At 35.3% G+C, this 16,245-nt stretch overlaps 1 protein-coding gene across 2 annotated transcripts in view; it reads left to right on the top strand.

The window, feature by feature from the left end:
* The window catches only part of Nsf (N-ethylmaleimide sensitive factor, vesicle fusing ATPase), a 154,174-nt gene that overhangs the window by 73,952 nt on the left and 63,977 nt on the right, over positions 1 to 16,245 (top strand). For both annotated transcript variants that reach the window (XM_004868669.2, NM_001310283.1), the window contains exons 9-10: positions 5,090 to 5,289; positions 15,657 to 15,822. In XM_004868669.2, the coding sequence (XP_004868726.1) occupies positions 5,090 to 5,289; positions 15,657 to 15,822 (366 nt within the window). The remainder of the gene's footprint in view (positions 1 to 5,089; positions 5,290 to 15,656; positions 15,823 to 16,245) is intronic.

The raw sequence follows: 16,245 nt of genomic DNA, 5'->3' as shown, positions 1-16,245 counted from the left end.
TGTTTATATTTATCATTGGGTGTTTGTACCTGTACATGATATATCTTGGTTCTTATTTTTTTCCCCATTACCTGTGCGCCCTTCACCCCCTCCACCCTTCCCTATTTACATAGATTTCATTTCCATTTGTTTTTCTTTTCTCATAGTTTTTCCTTTCCCTCTTTTCCTTTCCCCTTCCCCTCCCTTCACTGTTCCGTCTTTGGACCTTTTTTCCAATTTCAAATTATCAGTTATTCATTTTAATCATTTTAACTCTCGTTTACACTATCAGTTTCTCACACTAGTGAAACTATTTGGTATTTACACGTTTGTCCTATTTATTTCACTTAAGAGTATGGCCTTGATATGCATCCATTTAGCTATAAATGACTCTAGTTTTTCGTTCTTTATGGCTGAGTAGTATTCCATTTTATTAAAAAACCACATCTTCTTTATCCAGTTGTTGATGGGCACTTGGGCTGCTTCCAAGCTTTAGCTATTACAAACTGTGCCGCTATGAACATGGGTGCACATATATCACTGTGGTATGATTCTTTTAATTCTTTTGGGAAGATACCCAGCAGGGGAATAGCTGGGTCAAATGGGACCACTAGTCCTAGTTCTTTGAGGTATCTCCATACTGACTTCCACAGTGGTTGCACCAGTCTGCACTCCCACCAGCAATGGAGAAGGGTTCCTTTCTCCCCACAACCCCACCAGCATTTGTTATTGTTAGTCTCTTATTTTGGTTATTTCAGTAGTATGTTCAGGCGTTTTAAGTTTGGCTTCCATGGATTTCCCTCAAAGAGTTTTTAAGAATCCCTTCAAAATTGTATGCCAATTATATATACATGCATTTTTCTGAGGAGGTCCATTAGACCATTCTGTGGGAAAGAATGAGAAATAGAGACTATGACAGTTTAAATCAAATCCACTGATTTTTTTTCCCTATCTTTCCTTTGCTGTTTAATTCACTAATCCAGGTTAGTGATCCCTGAATAGTGAGTGGGCCTGTAAGATTAAACTAAAGTGGAAAAAAAGGAGTTGCAGTCAGCACAGCTCAGTAGTCAGGCAGCCAGAGATCAGCCAGCCATTCCTCAAAATCAGTCAGGGCTTCATGTTCTAGAGAAGCTCAAGAGAAAGCTAGGGCATCAGCAGGGGGAAGAGCATCCTCCCCAGGCCTCTGAACCCATTTGCTTTTATGTTCTTGTAGGACTTGGAATGATATAAAAGCTCAACTCCTGAGTTCAATCCCCAGTACAAAAAAAAAAAAGCTCAACTGGCGGAACTCTAAAATCATCTCATGAGTCAGTGTTTCCAGAAAAAAGCTAAAAACTTGCCTTCAGCTACTGTTCCACCCTCAGCATCTTCATTCTCCAATCCTTTCTCCACTCTACCAGCAAAGTTAGCTTTTATATACATATCTCATCACCTGCAAAACAAATTAAAAACTCATACATAGTTAGAAACCTGCCAGCTTCATCTCTAGGCACTACTTTCTCCTCCCTTCCAAGACTAGCTATTGCTAATTGTTTTGAGAGAACAGCTTCTATGTCCATACCTTTATGCCTTTGACTATTATAGTCTTTATCTTTGTGGTACCATTTCTTTCCACTCTCCAACCACAAACCTCGTATTCATCCTTCTAGTTCCAGATTCAATGTTACCTCTTCCCCTTGTCCATTCCTAATTTTCTGCCATCACTCTGTCAGAATTAGTCTCTCTTGGATAGATTCTAAAAGGATTTCATACATATCTCTGTTATGCCATATTATAGTAACTTATTTTTATTTCTTTCCTACTAAGCTAGGTATAGACTTTTTCATGTTTGTATACCTAACACCTACTTTAGTACCTAGTCTAAACAGGAGCATAATACACTTTTGTTGAATGGAATTAGTTTTTATGACTCATTTAAAATTAGAGACCAATGCTTATTTAATAAGTCAGAATAGACTATAACAATAGTGGTAACAGCAGAATCCCATTTCCATGCTTATTCAAGTAACTGATTCTTTTGTGAAAGTGAATTTTGAAAGTCTTTACATGTCAATATTTTTTTTATGTGCTTAGTTGAGATCCTAAAGAAATTAAGAGTAACAGTGCAGACTACAGCTTCTAAGACATTCCTATTGATGTTATATTTTTAAATGTAGTCACTCATTTCAGATATATGCATTAAATTTGTGTCTTTTAACCTTTGTGGCAATGTTTTATAAATTATTTATTAAGATCTGAGTCATTTTAATACAAAACACATTAAACAAAGTGTGCTATGTACAAGAACAGAGTTAAGATTCCAGTATTTGTATATTATACTGTTTCACTAAATTTGCAAAATCTCAGTTATTACAAATGTTTGTGTTTTCTTAAGTATCTGAATTAGTTCCGCAATTTAAAAAACACACTCTTCCATATATTAAGGGCCTCAAATAATTTTGAAAAAATCTTCTTTCTTTCATAATCTTTGAGTTTTGCAGGGAAGGAATCAACAGTTTACTCATTCAGCCCTTTATTGAGCAATACATTATGTGCTGGGCGTTAGGCTGGGTGTTTGTGATTCAGAATTAATAAGACTGTACATACATGCCCTTGAATAGTGCATCATCTAATAAAGAAGATAGCATATAAAGAAGTAATTAGAACCAAGGTTGAAATTAAGTACAGATGTGTCTCCTGACCACTTTGTAGATAGAGCAGCAAAGCCCTAGAAGAGGTTCATGCTTGGTGATCTTTTTTTTTTTAATATATAAAATAGGAATGAGGAATGTAGGTCATCTTTAAGAATCAGTGGCATGGGGTAACTCTTGAGAGAGTAGTAAATATTTGGATAATTAATAAGGAAAATTAGAGAGGAGCTAACAAAGACAAGTAAAGGGTGGCATACAGTTTTGAGAAAGCAATGAGAGTAGAATTGAAATTGGATAGTATGAAATGGGATATCAGTCAGAATAGTGGTGTAATTTTCTCTGCCTGTGCTCTGTGGCCAATGTGTAGGTGCAGTAAAGCCATATTGTGGTAAGGGTTCATGGAATGGGTATAACAGAAGATAAGAGGGCTAGGAATTTAAGAATTCTTCCAAGAAAACATGGCTTAATATGAAAGAAAGTATGGTTAAGAGAAAAGTAATAAACTTGGAGAAAATCAAGAAACCGGAGATGAGGATAAGGCTTTGTAGGTATTCAGCACATCTTCCTTTTCTCCTTTCTGAATCCTTTCCCTGTGTCTGATCTGCCACTACCACCTGACTGTATTATGGGATGTGTATATGTATATGAAATTAATATATATGAAATGAATAGTTTGTCGTTGGCTTGGAGGGGAAGATTGGGAGCCAAGTTCTAATGCCTCATCCAGTATGTCCCAGTGACTTAGATGGCGGCAGTGCTAAGTGCAGTTGGCCTCTAGAGAAGCTCGAGCTTATCCCCGCTGCTCTGAGGGATAAGCTTTGAGGGATGGATCAAAGGATGAAGACATTTTATTGAGCAATGATCTTGGGGGCAGGGATTTATTCCATGATGAGAAGCCCTATAACTCTGAGCTTTCAAGTGTTTACACTAAGTTCCCTTCTTCTCATAAGCAGAGCTATATGCACAGATCTTAGTTGCTTTCAAAGACATAAGAGGAAGTCCTTCTTGTCATAAGATGTGAGGACCACATTGGGAACCCAAAAGATCTTCCTCAGAATCTAGTTTCTAACAGTGTTGATTATATCTTGTGATTCATTTTAAGTGATTTATCACATATATTGTTGTATTTTTAAAGGTATACTTTTTAAGGTTTTCATTTCAAATAAGGACAAATCATTTTCCATGGAAGCATATTAGGTACATCACATTTCCAGAGATTTTTTTATCCATATTAATGACAGTGAAATCTAATAATCCTGTCGCTACATAAAGTGCTTTTTTGGGTAGAATATAAAGAAAAAAAACATCTGAATGGAGCTATGTACCTTAACTGTGAAATTACTAGAAAGGTGAGAGTTCCCAGAAAAGTAAAGAGAAGCCACGGGTCTTCATCTTAAGAAATGGAGTAAACATTCATGTAGAGTTAACTAGGGAAGCCCTGGGGAATCTAGATCATTACTCTTGCTATTTCGGATTGTTAATAATATGGTTTGGGGATTTTGTTTTGTTTTGTTTTTTATATTGGGGATTGAACCCAGGTGCTTCACACTGATGCTTATCCCCAGCTCTTTTTATTTTTTGTTTTAAGACAGGGTCTCTCTCTCTTAAGTTGTCCAGGCTGGGCCTGAACTTGAGATCCTCCTGCCTCAGCCTCCCTGAGTACTGGGATTTCAGGTGTGTGACACTATGCCTGGCTCTGTTAACAGTATCTGTGAGGCATTCAGCAATGCTTGCCTAGAAAGTAATTGAATACTACTTTTGAAACTTCATTGTCATCTGAGTTGCTCTAAAGAAGCATGTGCCTCACTTTACATTAATCACATGAAGAAAGACATTCAGCTTTATCCAAAAATAGGTGATGTTCACCTGGATCCTCTGGATTCTTCTATATTCACACAACTTATATGTGTTTTCCCCTTTTCCGAGTGCTTGTATTAATAGGTAGACCTGGCATTCTATGACTGAGATATAGTTTCCATAGCCTTACTATCATAAGTCTGTTTAGGGTTAAATTTCCTTTATGCCAGATATTTTCCCTCTGACCTTAAAAGATAAGAATAAGTATTTCCTAATTAGATATTTAAACCAAAAAGATATTTTCAAAGTTAAAAGTGATTGTTCTGGGCTGGGGGTTTAATTCAGTGGCACTGCATCTGCCTCTCAAGCGCATGGTCCTGAGTGCGATCCCCAGTACCGAAAAAAAAAGATTGTTCTAAGTGATAGTTCATTCTTATCCAGAGATTTTTTTAACTTGCAACTTTCCCCCATGCAAATATTAGTACTGGTATAGGAACTGTTTCTAGATGTGAGAGAGTAAGAGGGAAAGAGGAATGTTTGTTTATTCTGTTCATAGCACAAGGATCTTAACATATATAAATAGTATCACTGTGTTTTTCCTAAAGTGCATATGAAAAACAAAACTTTCCTTTGGATATATTACTTGGATTTTAGTTGTAAGACTTTTTTTTTCTCCTTTTCAGGTTGTAAACATGTTAAAGGCATCCTGCTATATGGGCCCCCAGGTTGTGGTAAAACTCTCTTGGCTCGACAGATTGGCAAGATGTTGAATGCAAGAGAGCCCAAAGTGGTCAATGGGCCAGAAATTCTTAACAAATATGTGGGTGAATCAGAGGCTAACATTCGCAAACTTTTTGCTGATGCTGAAGAGGAGCAAAGGAGGGTAATACAAATATAACTTAGTAAAAATTTGCTATCACTTATGTAATGAATGAAACCCAAAGTATGAAGGCAAACTTGTTATTGTGGTCTGTATTTTGAAACAACTTGCAGATAAAATTTACTTAGTAACTAGTTTATGTATTACACTGTGAAGAGATTATGAGGAATTTACATGATATGAGCAGATGTCATTACCCACATGTTCATAATACAAAAAGAGAGTATTGTATAAACCAAAAGGTTTGCAAAAACAGATCATGAATATATTTTCAAGTGACACATTTATACCACATTGCATCCAAAGGCTTGAACTCTTATCTCTTACGAAGGTATAAATTAAATCCATGAATAGACATAGAATTATATGCATGTAAGGCCCATGAGCAGAAAGTTAGTTTACTTACATGAGTTGGCTTAAGTATAAATTGGCAGGATTGAGTTGTCAAAGCTCAAAGGCAAACTTGTTTGGGCCTTAGAAAAAAATATATATTTAAAAACCAGGCCAGAATGTGATGGTTAATTTTGTGTCAACTTGACTGGGCCACAGTGCCCAGAATTTTGGTGAAATAGTACTCTGGGTGTGTCTGAGATTATTTCTAGATGAAATAAACTTTTGAATTGGTAGGCTGAGTAAAGGAGAGTGTCCTCCCTAACTTTGGGCAGGCTCCACCCATCCAGTCAGTTTAAGGCTAGCAGCTGCATTTTAGAAATAATGGAAACAAGAAATCATTACAGTAGATTGTGGTGGTACACACCTGTAATCCCAGGTATTTGAGAGGCTAAGGCAGGAGGATCACAAATTCAAGGGCAGCCTAGACAACTTATGGAGACTCTGTCTAAAAAAAATTCTTAAAAAGGCAGGGGACATTCTTCAGTGACAGAGCACTTACCCAGCATGCTCAAGGCCCTGGGTTTAATCCCCAGTACCTGAAAAAAAGCAAAAACGAAACAGAAGTCATCCAGTGAATGCCATTTTTAAGGGATTGAGAGAAAATAAGACTTAGAATTTGAGACATATATTTCTGAGTCCTGTTTATGTTGGTCTAGGTAAATATTTGTTTGTTTTAATAATTGTATGATATTCCATTTCCTACTAAGGAACAGTATTTCCTCCTCTGTTGATTTTCTTTGCCATAATCTGGCCAAGAATGATTTTATAGTGATATTTATTTCACTGTTGCATTATTCTTCGAAATAATTTCATCATTCTTCCATTTTCTTATTATTTTAATCTTTTTTAGCACAGTTGAGAATTCTTGGTGAGAAAGTATTTCCAAGATGATGAAATAGTGTAATGTATCTTAGATTTCTAAAACAATCAGGGTTATTGCAAGAGAATGAATTTTATTCTATTCTTTTTTGTCTTTTTTTTTTTTTTTGGTACCAGGGATTGAACTCAGGTCCTTGCGCTTGCGCAGCAGGCAGCAAAACTACTGAGCTAAATCCCTGGCCCTTTTATTCTATTCTTAAAAATACATTATTCTATATTTAGAAATACATTTTCCTTTTTGTTCTGTGGAAGACTTATCAAAAATGTCGTGATGGGGCCGGGGATTTAGCTCACTGGCACTGCACCTACCTGGCAAGTACAAGGTCCTGAGTTCGATCCCCTGGGACAAAATAAAAAACAACAAAATCTTAAGATTTTGGGGATTTAGCTCAGTGGCACTGCACCTGTCTCGCCAGTGCAAGGTCTTGAGTTTGATCCCCAGTACCAAAAAACAAACAAATTAAAAAATGTCATGAAATATCAGTCTTTATAAATAGTTTGAACTGCTCGTGAAAGAATTTAAAAAACTGAAATTGATGTGCAAAAGGGAAAGGGGCCAAGAGATTGAAGTGGGGGAGGGATGAAAAAAATCTGTGTTATGGACTCTCCACAATGAATGTAATCATTATGCACTGCAAACATGTACTAATAAATCGATCCCTGGTACCAAAAAAAAAAAAGTAGTAATAAAAATAAAAATTTAAAAAATAAATTGAATCTAATAAACCCTGATGATTATACAAGGCACAGGAGAGGTAAGATGCCATATAATAAAGCATTTTATAAAATCTCAGTTGTGATAGTTTCCATGTGGCTATATAAGTAACTTTTGTGCTTATTTTAAACTTGTGGACAGTTTAAATATGACACTAATAGGAGCTGGGGTTGTAGCTCAGTGGTACCTGCGCCTGCCTCGCAAGGTCCTAAATTCAGTCCCAGTACCAAAAAAAAAAAAAAAAATGATAAGACTGAGTTGGCAAAAATTTCTACATAGACTTTAATCATAGCCAGCCTCTTGAGTTATACCTTGGATTACCCAGCTAATTCCATGGAACATAAATATGTGTATTGCATAATGAGGAAAAGCATTCCCTCTGTGATTTTGAGCGTCCAGGCTGATGGAATGAACGCTTGCATATAGGTCAAACTAGTTAAATATAGAACAGCCACTTTCAAAGGCTGTTGTTGCCAGAAGCTCAAGAGCATTGTCTCTGTTTCTATGGTAAAAGGCTGCAGATGGTAAAAACATCTAGAAGCCAATGAGTTTAAGAGGATTGCATTGTGGACATTAAATCATTTGGTAAAGGATTATTGATGGTTCCAGCTATATTAATCTGTGAAGATTAATCTTTGACATTCTTCCTGACCTGATTTCTAATTTACTGCAATAAGAATTTGTCTTTAAGTTATACACCTGTTAAACTCAATGTTGTTGTACTGACTAGGTGGGGAAAGGGATCTGATGACAACTCATAAGATTAGTAGGTTCTGAAAAGGTCAGAATTGTACTGAATTATGTTTAAGACAGTTTTCCCTTGTAATCATTTAATTAATGGCTTTCCTGTGCACATAAGTGATTTTTGAGGATGAGCTGAGAGGGAAGTTATGATTCCAGAAGCAACACAGGGCACAGAGACAGCAAAATCCATACCCTGTAGCAACTTTCAGTTTCTTCCTATGTTAGGCAGGCAACTTGAAATAAAATTTCTTTATAAAATAATATAAAATCTCATAATTTTTCAATCACAAATAAGAGTATATTTGTTTTGCACTGAAGATGACAAGAGTTAGAACCCTTCTACATAGAAGTGCTTTGGCAAAGCTAAGCTTGTGGTGCCAGTTTGTCATACCTAATTGCTTCTACCAGTGGAAAGATAAATAGTTTTTGGTGTTGAATTTCAAGCAAGCTATCATTTATCATTATATATCTATTCAGTAAAATGCAATGATAGTTGGAAATAAAGTTGATTTTTTTTCTGATTTGAATTAGTTTTTAAGATATTTGTAGAAGGTGAATGATTTATAAGTAATGCTCAAGGAAAAATACAAAATCTAGTTAAATTTTAAAAGCTTTGTCATTCACATAACTATTATTTTACATACAATCATACTAAAAATAACTATTCCAAATATGAATATTATAATGTATGGAAGTTATTTTATCTATTTTTACATTATACTGTAAAATTGACTTTTTTTCTTCTAGTGTCTAACTTTATGAATTTTAACATGTAGAGATTCATGGGATCACCACCTATGTCAGGATACAACATTTGAATTTTCTGATTTAGAGATTTAATCTAATATTAATCAGAGCTTGCATTTCTTTGTTTATAATTGATAGAGCTTTTTCCTTTGGTAGAATTATTTTAAATGTTCATTTAAAAATAGGTATGGTTGAAAATAGCCAAGATAGTTCTGAAAACAAAGGAAGAATGTGTTGTGGGAAGAGCTTGCCTAACCTCCTACTATGATGTTACAGAAATAACAACACATATGAATCCAAGGAACAGAATAGATGAGCTGGTGATCATCTAGCATACATAAAAATTCAAACTCTGCTTAAGATGTCATCTCAATTAATGAAGAAAGAAGGGATTATGTAGTTACCCCTGCTGGGTAGATTAGTTATCTATTTGAAGAATTAGATGGATTCTTACCTCACTTGGTGATAAACAAAGCTAAAACTCCAGATAAAGAATTATATATAATGGAGCACCTGGAAGGAAGCTTCCCCACCGCCATCCCAGGCTCCTAGGACAGTGAAGCCCAGCCGGTCCCAGCACCTGGAAGGAAGCTCCCCGCCTCCATCCCAGGCTCCTAGGGCAGAGAGGGTAAGCCACGTGGGTGCCAGAAGCTCACCCCCCCCACCCCGTGGAAATGAGAAGACACATAAACAAGCCTCAAAAACAGACTTCTGGATCACCTACAGCAATCCCAAAGGGAAACGAGATGGAACACTCTGATACTCAACCACCTGGACTCTCTGAACTGGCAACAAAAGAGGATCTGGGAAAAATGAAATCAGAAATAATTACTCAGATAACAGGAAAGATTTTGCTCATGGTGCAAGAAATGATTAATCTAGAGAGGACACAGATAAAATATAGAGGATCTGAGGAATATGATGGAATCCCAACATAGGAAACAAATGGAATCCATAAAACACATACAAACAGATTTCCAAGAGATTAAAAACTCCATCGAAAGTCTGCACAGCAGAATGAACCAATGTGAGGATAGAATTTCACATATAGAAGATAAGATTGCAATTAGTGAGGAGGAAAAGAAAAATTGCTTTAAAATTGTAAGGGAACATGAGAAATCAATCCAGCAGCTGCTAGACGATGCAAAGAAGAATAACATAAGACTGATTGGAGTCAATGAAGAAAGAGGAGAGAGTGCAGATGACATAAAAAAACTTCACAGAAGTGATGGCAGGAAACTTCCCAAGCAGGAGAAAAGAACTTGACATACAGATAAGTGAGGCACATAGGACTCCAGCTAGCCTTCATCAAAAAAAATCTACACATAGGCATATAATAGTTAGGATTCCAGAAATCCAACAGAAGAACAAAATTCTACAAGCAGTGAGAGAAAAGAAACAAATCACATACAAAGGAAAGCCCATCAGAATCACAGCAGACTTCTCAGTGCAAACCCTCAAGGCAAGAAGAGCTTGGAGTGATGTATTTCAAGCCCTAAAGGAAAATAGCCTCCAACCCAGATTGATGTACCCTGCAAAACTATCTTTTAAAATTGATGGAGAAATAAGATACTTTCATGATAAAGAGCACCTCAGGAACTTCATGAATACCAAACCGGCACTCCAAAAATTTTAGACAATACCCTAGGAAAAGACAATGAGGATCACAACCCCAGGAAGCCCAGCAGAATGAATCCATTGGGCATGACAAATTAAACCCAAAGGGGGAGAATCCAACAAAAAGAAAAAGCCATGACAAGGTTTTTAAAACTTTTGACTTCATCTCCCTAATGAGTGTATAATTCAATCTTATTATTGTACTGATTAGTGTTTTTCTGATTCTAGAGTTGCACACCATTCCTTGTGCTATCCTGGCTATTTATCATCTTCTTATGTCTACATTTTAATTGGGTTGTCTATAATGAGCTCTAAGAATTCTTTATATATTCCGGTCATAGGTTATATGCATTGTAAATATGGTCTGTTTAAGGACTACTTTTCATTTTAATGATGTCATTTAAAGTTCTAAATTTTGATGGAATCTCATTTATCAATTTTTTTCTTTTATGCATCATGTTTTTTGTATCCTAGGTAGTTCTTGCCTACCCTGAATTCATAAATATTTTCCCTTCTAATTTCTTCTTAAAGTTTTATACTTTTAGGCTTTCTTATTTAGGTTCATAGATCCCTTCAAGTTATTTTCATGTATGGAAAAAAAAGGTTGAGGTTAATTTTTTATATACGGATACCAGGTGTTTTGGTGCTGTTTGCTGAAGACACTATCTCTTCCTCGGCTCTTGAATCCAGTTTATATTCTATAAAATGCTAATGTTAAATAATCTTTTAAAACTCAGTGGACCATATATGTGTGGTTCTATTTCTAGATCCTCTGTTTTATTCCAATGATCTATATGTCTTTCCTTACACCAACACAGCCTTGATTACTGTAGCTTTAGAGGAAGTCTTAAAATTAGGTACTAAACGTCTTCCAACACGGTTTTTGTTTTTGTTTTTGTTTTTGGCTTTTCCAGGTCCTTTGTACTCCTGTGTAACTTTTAAATTTCAATATCCAGTTCTTCATTTATAGCAAGTATACACAGACCTGAATTTTTATATATACCTTGTGTTTTCTAATCCTGCTAAATTCAAGTACAAGTTCTAGGGGCTCCTAGAGATTTCTTAGTATTTTCTCTGTAGATGATCATTTCATCTACATAGAAAGATTTTGCTTCTGCCGTGCCAATCCTATCCTAGTTGTGTCATTTTATTGCCAGACTATTTTGGTGGGGACTAGATTTCAAAGTTTAATGGACAGATAAAGAGTAAAAATATCTGCCCTTGTTCCCTACCTTAAGGAGAAAGCATTGTATCTTCTCCATTCATACAAGGTGTTCTCGCTGGAAGTATGGAGTACATGTCTTTAATTTGTTGAGAAGTATCTGTTCTACTTCTAGTCTCCTGATAGCTTTTACCATGAACAGCTGTAGAATTTGGTCCAATACTTTTTCTCCAACTAGTGACAGGATCATATGGCTTTTTCCTTTCCTCTGTTAAAATGATGACTTTTGGGGGTGGATCTTCCAATGCTGAACCAACACTGCCATCCCTATAACAAAACCACTTTCTACATCCTGCCAGATCTGACTTCTAATAGTTTGTTTTGTTAAACAAATTTCTGCCTATGTTCATATTTTTTTCTTCTATTATCTTTATCCAATTTTAGGATTAGCACAATGTTGAGTTCCTAAAATGAGGGGAGAAGTGTTCCTTTTTTCTGCTTTAATTATTTAATATAATTTATCAGTTAAAATGTTTATGAGCCTGCTGTTGTCATATAGGTAGGTTTTCAAGCTAGGAATATACTTTCTTTAATAGGTGCTATTCAAATTTTATATTTCCTCCAGAGTTAGTTTCATTAATTTGTCTTCTAAGTTACTTCTTAGAAGTTGTCAAATTTATGTCAAAAAAGATTTTTGTAATATGCTTTCTATATCCTTTTAAATTCTGTAAAATCTGTGGTAATGTCTCCTAGATCTTAATATTGTAATTTTTAAAATGTATAACTGATACTATGTAACAGGAAGAAAAAGTCTAAAAGAGCAGGGGAATTGGGAGGTGTAGGGAAAGGGAAAAAAGGGAAAGGAATAAATATGAGAAGAGGAAAAAAATTGAAACAAGGTCTTTGTAAATAGGGAAGGGTGGAGGGGGTGAAGGGAGGGCAAAGGAAGGGGAAAAAAAAAATAAGAACCAAGAGACTCTTGTAATGGTACAAGATCCCAATGATGAATGTAACTGTATTGTATACCTAAAATGTACCAATAAAGTTAATGAGGAAAAAAAGAAAAAAAAAAGAATTATATATAATGTAAAACTATTTATTTATTTATTTATTTATTTATTTATTTTTGGTATGGGCAGGTGTAGTGCTGCTGAGCTATATCCCTGGCCCTGTGAAGTAAAAATTTTAAGAAAAAGAAAACATAGGTAACCATCTGTGTCTATAATGAGGAAGGATTTTTAAGGATAAAAATAACAAAATGTCATAAAAATAAATACTAAAACTGATAATCTTGGCTGTTGAAATAGTAAAAACCAAAAAACCCCACACCTTCTACTTATCAAAAAATGTTGTAGCTAGCATTAAGACAAATGGAAAACTGGGAGAAGATATTTACAATAAGTTTAATAATATCCTTAATAGGGCCGGGGATTTAGCTCAGTGGTTTTGCCGCCTGCTGCACAAGCACAAGGCCCCAAGTTCGATCCCTGGTACCAAAAAATAATAATAATAATAATAATAATAATATCCTTAATAAATAATCGCCTTTTTTTTTTTTGGGTACCAGAGATCAAATTTGGGACCTTGTGCTTGCAAGGCAGGCGCCAGAACCACTGAGCTAAATCCCCAGCCCAATAATCACCTTTTTTAAAAAAAGAATCAATGATAAAAATTCCAACAGGAAAATGTGAAGATGTATCGAATAATAAGAGAAAAATTAACAATGGGTTAAAAAGGTAATTTACAAAAAGTGCCAACCTCTTCAGTGAGACACTGTCATGTATGTGTTGGGATTATAAATTGATAAAACCTTTCTGGAGGGCTGGCGATTTAGCTCAGTGGTTTCGCCTCCTGCTGCGCAAGTGCAAGGACCCAAGTTCGATCCCTGTACCAAAAAAAAAAACCTTCCTGGAAAAATATTTATTCTTAATTTTTTGGTACCAGGAATCAAACTCCATTTCAAGGTCCTTAAAATACTTTATATACCTTTTAACCTAACAGTTGGCTTTAGGAATTAATTATATATATTTTTCAAGGTTTAAGTATTAAAATGTTCATTTTAGCAGCATATATAATGCCAAAAACTTAGCAATAATGAAAACAACAGGAATTAATGTGGGGTTGGGGAATGAAACTGTGAAACCAATCGTGATGAAATATTACAGAGCTGTTTAAAGTCATACAGTTATGGGAAAGGATTTTAAGATAATAACTAGATTGGAATAAAAAGCAGGATACAAAGTATTACATAGCACCTTTTTGGCTAATTGAATTTTGGAAGATTACTACCTCTTTATATTTTTTTATTCTTTTCCAGATTTTCTATAATATATATTTTGCAATTAAACAAAAATGACAATTTAAAGTTATTTTCAAAGAACAGTTGATGTTCAAAAGAATATAAATACTATACAGTTGGTTCTTAGATTTTTAATTAAAATAAATTTGAAATGTAGAGATCTGTAGGATATTAACACCATTTATCTTTAGGTGATATAATTTGACTTTTTTTTTTTTTTTCTTGGTACCAGGGATCGAACTTGGGACCTTACACTTGCAAGGCAGGTGGCGCAACCACAGAGCTAAATCCCTGGCCCTAATTTGGCTGTTTTTAAACTTTATTTCTATTTATTTCACAACTTTTTTTGCTGTTGTTTTTGGGGGGATTTTTTTATTTGTTTTTTGGTACCAGAGATCGAACTCGGGACCTTTCGCTTGCAAGGCACGCACTGGAACCACTAAGCTAAATCCCCGGCCCTATTTCACAACTTTTGCTCAGTTAACATTACTGTTTTTATAATAAAGTTTAAAAATTAACAATCTTCTTTTAAAATTTATATTTTTACCAAAGAGTTAATAAATTCTAACCATATTTAATCCTCTATTTGATTATGTTCATCGTTTAATTTATATTATTTATATAGTTATTTTTAGATTATGTTCATTCTCACCTTTTAAAAAAATCCCTAATGGGGCCGGGAATTTAGCTCATTGGTTCCGCCGCCTGCGTTGCAAGCGCAAGGTCCCAAGTTTGATCGCTGGTACCAAGAAAAAAAAAATCCCTAATGTTCCTTTTTGTGTTAAAAAGAAAAAAGCTGGGCTGGGGATTTAGCTCAGTGGTTCCACTGCCTGCCTCGAAAGCGCAAGGACTCGAGCTCGATCCCAGTACCAAAAAAAAAGAAAAAGGAAAGAAAGAAAGAAAGAAGCTAGATATGGTGGTCCATGCTTGTAATTCCAGCTACTTGGGATACTGACGCAAGAGGGTCTTAAGTTTGAGGCCACCCTGGGCAACTCAGTGAGACCTTGTCTCAAAATAAAAAGGGTTAGGGATTAGTTTAGTGGTAGAGTACCCCTAGGGTTGATCCTTAATACCAGAAAGGGGATGAGGGTTGGAGGAAGATGAACTATGGTTCCCACCAATTAATTGTATATTTCAGAATAGCTAGTACAGAGGACTCATGATGACTATATTTCCAGTACTAAATAAAAGTCACTATGTAGGTGAAAGAGCACCCACGTTATCATGTTCTTATAAACTATGTCTCTGTTCTTACTTTACTCTTAGGGAGAAGTCTTTTGTTTTCATGTCATATAAGTGAATGTGAATCATGTTCAGTTTCCTTACTCATTTGCCCAATTACTAGCCACCCTCTAGGGGAACTGATCTTTTGTAATATAATATGACAAAACAAACATTAAACCTACTGTTTCTGGGATATTCTCTTCACCAAAACTCAGGAAAAATGAGAGGAAGACGCCTCTTAATGACAGTGAATGCAAATATGTGTTCTCTCAAATAATGAGATAAGACGTCTAAATTCACATTTATTTATTTGATATATATACATGTGCACTATGTATCAGTATATAATATATTTTTGTTTTATGACTATTAAATGTGAGGTTCTGGAATGTGTTTTCAGTTGGCAGAGTTTTGAAAATGTGATTTCAACACCTTGGAGAGAGCAATAACCATCATTAAATTATGCCACTATATTTATTGTCAAAATGCAGCAAAATTAACCTGTTGAAAGCTTTATTTTGCCTTTTTGATTAGTTTGTTTAATAATACTTTCAAATTGTGACCTTTATCATAATTTCTTCCCTTAATAGCTTGGTGCTAACAGTGGTTTGCACATCATCATCTTTGATGAAATTGATGCCATCTGCAAACAGAGAGGGAGCATGGCTGGTAGCACTGGAGTTCATGACACTGTCGTCAATCAGTTGTTGTCCAAAATTGATGGGGTGGAGCAACTAAACAACATCCTTGTCATTGGTGTGTTTACTTTGTTTATAAAGTTCTAGTCTTCCAAAACATGAAACACATTAAGATTTGTGAAGGTTGTTATTTTGCCAGTGTCTCCAAATCAGAATCACTTGACACTGAAGAATTTGACTCATTTAATTCAAAACTTTATAGGTAAAATAAAAGGTGAGTTTTAGTGGCTTCAGTTTATGCTCATGGCTCACTCACAGATGAAAAAGACAGCACAATGGGATGCAGTGATTTTTCACCCTACATTACAGTAGGCCTCCCCAACTCTTCAGAGGGGATCAGGAAGTGAGCTTCAGACCCTATATTACTATTACAACTGCTTCTTTTGACTTTTATATACTGAACTTCTTAAGATGGTTTTTGAGGAGGAAAAAAAATACTGTTTTAGGAAGATTGAAAACCCCTGGCCTATGAAAAAGGGAA

Source organism: Heterocephalus glaber, unplaced genomic scaffold (genome assembly GCF_053883595.1).
Source record: "Heterocephalus glaber isolate CG9 unplaced genomic scaffold, H.glaber_assembly_v1.0 deba00001813, whole genome shotgun sequence".
Classification (NCBI taxonomy): domain Eukaryota; kingdom Metazoa; phylum Chordata; class Mammalia; order Rodentia; family Bathyergidae; genus Heterocephalus; species Heterocephalus glaber.
Note: the sequence above shows the minus strand (reverse complement) of the source record. Positions and strands in the feature narration are given on the sequence as shown.